The 9460-nt window shown below is 47.8% G+C and overlaps 1 protein-coding gene across 1 annotated transcript; it reads right to left on the bottom strand.

Moving 5' to 3' along the window:
• Window positions 1-1826: 1826 nt before the first annotated feature.
• Window positions 1827-8608, bottom strand: LOC306733842 (serine/threonine-protein kinase pdik1l-B; the record flags this gene model as incomplete). The annotated part of the gene is made up of 3 exons (XM_079215148.1): window positions 1827-2080; window positions 6633-6858; window positions 7928-8608. 3 exons carry the CDS (start codon window positions 8606-8608, stop codon window positions 1827-1829), a joined length of 1161 nt encoding a protein of 386 aa, XP_079071274.1.
• Window positions 8609-9460: the final 852 nt, after the last annotated feature.

Here is a 9460-nt window from a genome sequence, read left to right as displayed (position 1 = left end):
CTGGTACTGGGTAAAGTGGTAATCATGGCCAACGTGTAGCGGCGACAATTCAGTTGGACTTGCATCTCGTTTGGTAAAACAACATTTGTAGCCGAGGTAAAACCATACAAACTCTGGTCTGTAAATACACTATAAAGACTGCCTCTTTTGGGGTTTTACCCACATGGGCGACTGCACTTACTGTACGTCGCTTTGCATGGATAAAAGTGTCCGCTAAAGCCATTGAATGATGTATAGATCATTGAAAGGTTGGCCCAGTCATGGTCCCCAGTGGATGAATCCTGACCATTCTTGAGATCCTCTGACTTCACGGGGCTGAAGCCTCAAACGACTAGTTTCAGAACACACTTTTAACCAAGAGTGAAATCACCTGAAAAGAATCTGTGTTTTTGTCACATGGGAGAAGTTTCAGTTGGCGCCAAAATCGTGCACTGGCCCTTTTAATCATGAGGACGATTTCCCACCATACTCGTCACACATTCAACCCTGAAGGTTGTACCGATTCTTCAGAGGTCGTCTGAGCGAGCTATCGGCCGGCCAGAGGTCAACCAGAGGTCAGGCGTTGAGCCTCTCCAGCTTAAACCCCCACGTGTCCCTCTGACGTGGCCCGCTGAGCTCAGCCTTATCACAAGAGGAGAGGTTACCTTCATGTTAAGCCTTCATGTTGCATTTATTTGGTTTTTATTAAGGCCTTTTGTGTAGGTCACCATCCTCACTTCAGCAAAACTGCAAAGTGTGAGTTTTACTTAATGTTACTACTCATTATGTAAAGGTTCAGGTTCATTTAATTTACATTAAATTCAAAATGGGTTTCTGGGCACTTTTTTTTCAGGCATTTGAGAGAGAACAAAAATAAGTAGTAAGTCTTCAAAGATCGACCGTCCATGACTAAGACTGATGACCATAATAAATGCTGTGAACTGGGCCTGGATCCTAATGGCTGGCTGCAATTTCCTGTTCCATTAGTGATGGTTAGTCACCAGCAGGCTGCTGACCCAAAGACATCCCAAAAGATGGTCCTACGACCTCACGATCAAAAGATGATCCTATGACCTCACGATCAAAAGTTGATCTATGACCTCACGATCAAAAGATGATCTATGACCTCACGATCAAAAGATGATCTATGACCTCACGATCAAAAGATGATCTATGACCTCACGATCAAAAAGAGGATCCTCAAAACAGACGAGGTCATAACATTATGACGTAAACATTAGTTCCGTATTTTTAAATATTTTAAGCTTCTTACAAATGCAGTCTTAAAAACTTGTTTTAGATTGTTTTGTCTTGTTTGTCAACTTAAAAGACATCACACATGTTGAGGCTTATTTATTTACAATATATTTGAAGGGAAAACACCAGAAACAATACATTTGACACCTGTTGCTGACACAGTGCCAACCATTAAGACTTTGCTGCTCATTACAAAGGGCTTTTATCTCACCGCCCACATGTAAAGACACCTGGAACATCCGTTCTAGCATTGTGTCGAAACATTTGGGTAAGATAATCACAAAATAATTAAATGTTTGCTACGTTTACTAACAAGTAAAAAGCTTAATGTCCACACATCCGGTGAAACTCCAGAGCAGAAAAGAAGCTGCGATAAGGAGGAGCCTTATCGTTGTAAGCTTCTGCAGGAATCATCCCGCTTCACCGCAGCCGGGAGTACGCGCTCAAATTGGTTTTCTGTGTCCTACGTCGAGCACAGCGGGACCGAGTCCTCTAGATCTCCACGTGGACTTGAGTAGTTCTTTTTCCCTTTTATGTGGTTTCCTGCGCAGTTTAGAAATTGAGCCGTTTCAGCAGAAAGCTCCGGCCTCCTAAGTGCTCTCAGTCAGCGGGTCGTCGTCTTTGAGAGCGGCGCTCACTCGGGCCTCCAGCTGGTCGGCCGCGGGCCGGGCGTCCGGGTCCCAGGCCAGCATGTGCAGGAGTAGGGCGCTCACGGCGGCGCCGGGAGGCGGCGGCAGCGGGGGCGCCCTCTTGAGCCTGGTGGGGACGCACAGCTGGAGGTCCGGGTTCTCCCACAGAGCCTCGCCCAGCGGCATCAACCAGCGACCCCGGCACACGTAGGCTCCTAGAGAGGGAACACGAGGGGAGACGGCGTTAAGGACCACTTCCTGTCAGTGATGGTGGGCCACTTCCTGTTTTTGCAAGCAGTCCCACTGGTGGGACATCGATCCCAATGTCCCCCTCAACCCTGAACCCTCAGGGACTCAATGACGTCACCTGAGTGTGAGAGGCTTCAGGGCTTGATGGTGTGAATATGAATGACAGCACTTTGCTGCAACATCACGTGACTACATGACAACACATTGTGTACAATTGTGTATTTATTTTATACTTTTTATTCACTGATTTGAACGTGTTCCTCACGAGATGAGAAGTCATTTAAAATCATCTATTTACTCATTTTTGTGAAAACAAAATGTTTGATTAATGTAAATATATATATATATATATATATATATATATATATATATATATATTCTGCTTGCATTCCTCTGATTTCATGTGTTTTTATGTTTCATCTTTAATCCGTAATGTTGTAGTGTGAAGGTATTTTATGTTTATCTTTTTTTGTTAGATTCTTTACTGCAGCCTTGACGGTGACATCCTGACATTTTTGAACAAACAAACATTTCCATTCTCTCACACAATCTCTCTCTCTCTCTCACACACACACACACACACACACACACACACACACACACACACACACACACACACACACCTAATATGTATTCTGCATGTCTCTAGGAGACTTGGAGTAATTGGTCTATTTGCTGCTCACTGATTTTCTCCACCATGGTGGGACTTGATTGTCTAATCAGCTGTGTGACGGGGGCGTGGCTTCATAACAATCAGTGCTGGGGGCGGGGCTTCATAACAAACAGTGCTGGGGGCGTGGCTTTATAAGAAGCGTCTTCCTGTGTAACCGAGTGGGCGGGCTGTACCCAGCATGCATTTTGCCGTTGTATTGGACCCAACCGGACTGAGCGTCACCGGATCTGTGGACTGTCTATGTCAACATGATTGGAGCACTTCAAGAGACATAAAATAAAAAAAAAGTGTTTTCCAAATAAATCATCTGCGAAGTGTAGCTGTTGTTAAAAATAATAATAATTACAATGCTCTCATATTACCGTAAAAGTTGGGTTACAAGCCGCTACTACGGTCGGTGGGTGTCCCCGCTACTTCCCCGCTGTAGCCAGCTAGCGCTGCAGCTAGTTTCCCGCTAACGTCCGCTAGCTCTTCGCTAACTTCTGCTGGCTCTCGCTATTTCGAAGCTAGCTCTCAACCACCGACGTACGACTTGGGCAGAGGGGCCGCGGGCAGTAGCAGCACTAGCTAGCAGCACTAGCTAGCAGCAGCAGCGCGCGCTAGCTTGCTACAGCGGGGACAACCACCAGGTAGTAGCGGCTTGTAACCCGGCTTTTACGATACTGAATGCAAGAAAAACTACAGAGCAAAATCCAATCTATGAACTGTCTGGAACAATAGATATCCGCGGCCCCAAATGGGACCCCAAAATAAAAAAATCCCCCTTTCTTTGACTCCTAGAAACGCCCTGGCTTGCATGTGTTGTTGAACACACTGCGGCTGATCTAAAAAGGGTTAACAGGCGGTTTGTGTCGCTGCTGTCAGAGTCAGAGGAAACACACCGACCAATTACGCGCCTTGTAAATCAGCCAATCAAAAATGCGTATTCCAACACGCGGCTTGAGTGAGCGCTACACCACCGAGGAGAGAGACAGGCCGAGTGGTGGGAGTGGTTCCCGAGTCAGAAGTCATTTCACATGGTGTGCTCGCCGAGGAGAAGCGTGGACAGCTTAAGCACAGCCTTTCACCAAGAACGGAGAGACTCTTACGGCTTCACTCCTCCCACGGACAGTTTAAAACCAGCAGGTCTCAGATGTTCAGAGACCGTGACCGTTATTAAGATGTGAAGCGCCGCCACGAGACAAAGCTCACATCTTTCAGCAAACGGGCCGACTCGCTTCTGAAGTGAAGACAGAAAATAAAGCGAAGAGCCCAATGTGATCAAAATCATAACGCATGAAGTCACTGTCCAACAACGCTGTTCACAGAGAGGAGAACGAGCTGAAAGCACAGGCAGAGTCCCTGCTCACAGATTACACCTTTCAGAAGATGACAAGAATATAATATGGTGGCTTCACTTCAAGTGAATTTAAAGCTGCAGGACAACGACAGTTCACTTTATTCTCTCTTCCGAAATGAAGAACTTTATTTTTTCGATCCACATTTTTCAAAAGCTTTATTCTTAAAAAGGCATCCATCCCTATTTCACCATTTTCACTATTAGAGTATGTATCATTTAGAATTCATCCATAAATATTGTTGAGATATTATTCTGTAGAACCAAGATGAGCCTCTTCTTTCTTTCTTACCACTCTGACATGAATCATTCTGCTGATCAGAGCAATTAACAAACATCAAACTTTAAATCGCTCATTCCTCTTCACTCAGCGGTCTCTAGAATGAACGATGAGTTCTAAACTGCCTACATAAATCAAAGACTATTGTCCTTGAAACTAGTTAAAAGGCATCAATCGTTACTTGATCTCAAAGTCTCTGACATCTCCGGGGAAGTGAGTCGAGTGGACGTCGTGCTTGTTGTGTTCTGTGTCCACACAGAAACTGTAAAGGAACAAAAGTATAAAAGCTCTTCAGTTGGACGGAGACGTCAGCCAGCGGCAGACAAGGAAACCAAGACAAGGACCGAGAGACCAAATGTCTCGTCTCATTATCTAGTCAACTTTGATTCATAAGTGTTCATTTCAAGTCAATTTGATGTGAGAGAGAGAGAGAGAGAGAGAGAGAGAGAGAGAGAGAGAGAGAGAGAGAGAGAGAGCGCGCAATCCTGCAGCCTTTGAAGTTTTTTAAAAGACCAAAATAAACTGTTTTATTTCCCACTAAATGTGTCTGTTTGAGTTCATTATTAAAGAGTACCTAGGTCTGTGCGGATGAACTTTTCACATACTGTCAAACCGGTCACCACTTTTGGCAGGAAACAACATATAATGTTCACAGCTTGAAGCTGAAGGAACAGCGGACGGAGCTACTTAGCTCTCATGGTGACTCACTTGACGCCAAAATGCATGCTGGGTAAATTAATTCGCCAAAATGCCCGCCCACACAGGAAGATTGTTCATGTGCAGGAAGAAGTCTCTTCCTGTGCGGGATTTACCCAGCATGCATTTTGGCGATGTCATTTCTTTCAAACCATGAGTCAACTTCTATCCGTGAGACGTAAGTAGCTCAGACCGCTGTACTCACAGCTGTGACTGCACACATTAAATGTTGCTGTATGGCCACTGGTATGAAGGGATATGAAGTAACTACATTCCCCTGGGTCCTAAATCCCTCCACGTTTAGCTTAACACAAGCTATGTACCAGTACAAACAGCTGCGAGCGAGTGGTGGATAACGATGGCGTCAATAAATGAATGTGTTTATTTGGAAAACAATACCGTGATATACCGTAAAACCGCCAGAATCTTACAAAATACCGTGATATGAATTTGTATTTCCTGTCTAAGTGCAGTTTGTTGCTCTATTAAAAAGCTTTACGCTCGACTTCCTCACCTGACAGAGCAAAAAGCAAAGCGGCGGCTTCAAGGACAAACAGCAGGTTGTTGAGTCTCGCTCCTCTCGGCTCCCCTGCTACTCAAATAACCGCGTGGGTCTTGAGAGAAGATAAAGTAAAATAATGGACCATTTCATCTGTCTGTGAAAAGCCTCCAGCTGCCTCTACCATGCTCACACTGACAAAGAGGATTGTGATCGCGGCCGCTAAACTCCATTTTGCCATTTTTTTTATTATTAGAATCCACTGAAACCCCGTCTCTCCCTCCAATCATAAGCGTTCCATTCCACCTAATGGAGTATCAATGACTCAGGGAGCTTCTCAGGCACTAAACTTGTGGGATAATGGTTCACATCTCCCTGCCCATTTTTGTGAATAAAATGAGACATCTGTAAAACAGCCATTCCATTACTCTGACAGAGCAGAACCGGGCCCTGCGTCCATTAAGACGCTTCTCCTCCGATGGCCACATGGGTCCTGACAGGAAAATAGAACATTAAAAAACAGATTAAAGTCTCACAGCGATTCTGAGCGCTGGCACAGCGCCTCGCCCGAACTGACCACGTCCAACGTTTCTCTGACGGGAACACAGCTCTGCGTCGCCGTCGACATGCAATTAAAAACACGGGACCAGGCCGACGGCGTCGTGTTTTCTTGAAAAGATTAAAAATGAAAGAAAACCAGGTGGTGAAGGCTGAATCACGCGCCGTCCGCCGGCATTACAAGAACCGGCGCGGCTGTAATCTGTATCAAAACGTACGCGGCATTAATCATCCGTATAGGTCTGATCGCACCGTCTGTGGTGGATGAACACATGATGTATGGCATGTGACGTTTTTAATATGTGCCAGTTAATTAAGTCAAACTCGATTCGGCGCGATGCGTCATCAAGCCGCCTGACCTTCCTGTGAGGGTGGACGTGACATTTGAATGACACACTCTAGTCACATGACGTGCATGTCTTTACCTCCGCTGTGCCAGGTACTCCCTCCCTCGTCTTTTCTACCTGCGCCCTCACCCAGCTGTTCCTGCGTGGCCCCCTCCTCCAGGAAGGTGATCCTCTCCAGGACGGCCCAGAACATCACGCCCAGGGAGAAGATGTCGGCCCGGGCCGTGTAGCTCAGTCCGCCCCACACCTCCGGAGCCATGTAGAAGTCGGAGCCGCAGGTGGAGGAGAAGTGCTGCCGGGTCAGCTCGCCGTCCACCGGGCCCGCGCTCATCTTGCTCAGGCCGAAGTCCGCCACCTAGAGGTCGGACGGGCAGATTGAAATGCAAACGAGTCAAGTAGCAACGTGCTGAAACCCCATGATAACAGCCAGGTACAGATGTGTGGAGGACGGCTGAGATATGGAAGTAGAGCCAACAAATCAGTCCATTAAATCTATGAATCCACTGAGAGAATCAATCAGCAACTAACCTACTTTGATAAGTACTACTATGATAGTAAACTGGATATCTTTGGGTTCTGGACTGATGCTGGAACAGACAACACATTTAAAATGTCAACTTGGGCTTTTGGTTCTGACACTTTATGAACCAAATGATTAAAACGAGAAATTAATTGACGGATACTTTTATTTATTTTAAAGTTACATAAGCTAGAACATCATGTTTCTGTGCACCAGAAGTACATTGGGACAGGGAAAAGGACCACGATGGGCTTGATGCTATGACTCCAATATAAAACTCCACTGCTGTGCAATATATTCCTAAAGTGTCATTACTCCTGACAAAAACAGATAACAGTTTGTCTCCATTTCAATTGTTTTTGGCACAAACGTTTGGATACAGACGGCATGTTTTGTCGATTACTTTCACATTGCTTTCTATTATATCGTTTATTGTCTTAAGTTCACTGCTATTGCGAAAACCCAATAACCTCCTGAAAGAAAAACCAATCATCATGCCACACATCTTTGAAGACATGATGATTGGCTTTTCTTTCAGGAGGTCACTCTGGATCTGACGTGAACATGTCCGCCTACCTTGACGACCGGGCCCCCCTGGGTCACGCATGTCCGCCTACCTTGACGACCGGGCCCCCCTGGGTCACGCATGTCCGCCTACCTTGATGACCGGGCCCCCCTGGGTCACGCATGTCCGCCTACCTTGATGACCGGGCCCCCCTGGGTCACGCATGTCCGCCTACCTTGATGACCGGGCCCCCCTGGGTCACGCATGTCTGCCTACCTTGATGACCGGGCCCCCCTGGGTCACGCATGTCCGCCTACCTTGATGACCGGGCCCCCCTGGGTCACGCATGTCTGCCTACCTTGATAACCGGGCCCCCCTGGGTCACGCATGTCCGCCTACCTTGACGACCGGGCCCCCCTGGGTCACGCAGACCAGCACGTTGTCGGGCTTCAGGTCTCGGTGGGTGATGCCCAGCCCGTGCAGGAAGGCCACGGCCCTGCAGAGCTGCCGCACCACGCTGTGGTTACGCTGGCAGTCCGGCGGCCTGGAGAGCAGGAACCGATTCAAGTCACCCCCGTCGCAGAACTCCATCACCAGCCACAGGGCCAGGCAGCGCGGGGCCGGCTGCGGCTCCTCTTCCGCCCTCGGGGCCGGCCTCTTCCTGGCTCTGTCCTGAGGCCTGCGTGGGGTCGTAGAATCGGACGGGCTCGACGTCGTCGTCGTCGTTACGCCCTGAAGTGAGTCGGTCCCGTCCCGCTCCGGACTTTGTGCCGCTTCGGCCACGCTGCCCTTCAGCACGCTCTCCACCAGGCGCCGGGGCGCCGTCCCCGGCTTCAGGGGCTTCAGGCTCCTCGGCCCGGTCTGCAGGAGGCAGCTGTGCAGCGCGATGACGTTGACGTGGTTCTTGGCGGTGGCTCTCATGGCCCACAGCTCCTGCAGGTAGAGCTCGACGCACTCCGGGTTGCTACAGGGCAGCCGCTTGATCGCCACCCTCTGTCCCGTTTTGGCCACTCGGCCCTCAAAGACCACGCCATAGCTGCCCCGGCCCACCTCCCTCTCCAGCCTGTACAGCTCCTCCATCTGCTGCCGCTGAGGGGAACAACCGACGGTTAGCATGTAGCTAGCTAACGTGTACAACTATAACGAGTGTCTAGTCTAGCATTAACAACACTGGTGGGCATGTCTTATTGAAGGTAGGCGTGTCTTATTGAAGGTAAGCGTGTCTTATTGAAGGTAATCGTGTCTTATTGGAGGTAAGCGTGTCTTATTGGAGGTAAGCGTGTCTTATTGGAGGTAAGCGTGTCTTATTGATGATAGGCGTGTCTTATTGAAGGTAGGCGTGTCTTATTGAAGGTAAGCGTGTCTTATTGAAGGTAATCGTGTCTTATTGGAGGTAAGCGTGTCTTATTGGAGGTAAGCGTGTCTTATTGAAGGTAAGCGTGTCTTATTGATGATAGGCGTGTCTTATTGAAGGTAGGCGTGTCTTATTGAAGGTAAGCGTGTCTTATTGAAGGTAAGCGTGTCTTATTGAAGGTAAGCGTGTCTTATTGAAGGTAAGCGTGTCTTAGTGATGGTAGGCTTGTCTTATTGAAGGTAGGCGTGTCTTATTGAAGGTAAGCGTGTCTTATTGACGATAGGCGTGTCTTATTGAAGGTAGGCGTGTCTTATTGAAGATAGGCGTGTCTTATTGAAGATAGGCGTGTCTTATTGAAGATAGGCGTGTCCTACCTTCAATGTGTCTTATTGAAGGTGAGCGTGTCTTATTGAAGATAGGCGTGTCTTATTGGATGTGGGCGTGTCTTATTGGATGTGGGCGTGTCTTATTGCCGTCGACGGCATAGTCTACGGCATAGTCTACGGCATAGTCTACGCCGTAGACCTGAGAACCATAAATTAGGCTTTACAGTCTATTTTATTGACGGAGATTTCAAC

This window comes from Taurulus bubalis (genome assembly GCF_910589615.1).
Source record: "Taurulus bubalis genome assembly, chromosome: 3".
Taxonomy (NCBI): Eukaryota; Metazoa; Chordata; class Actinopteri; order Perciformes; family Cottidae; genus Taurulus; species Taurulus bubalis.
The sequence above is the reverse complement of the archived record's forward strand: the minus strand, read 5'-3'. Positions and strand labels throughout refer to the sequence as shown.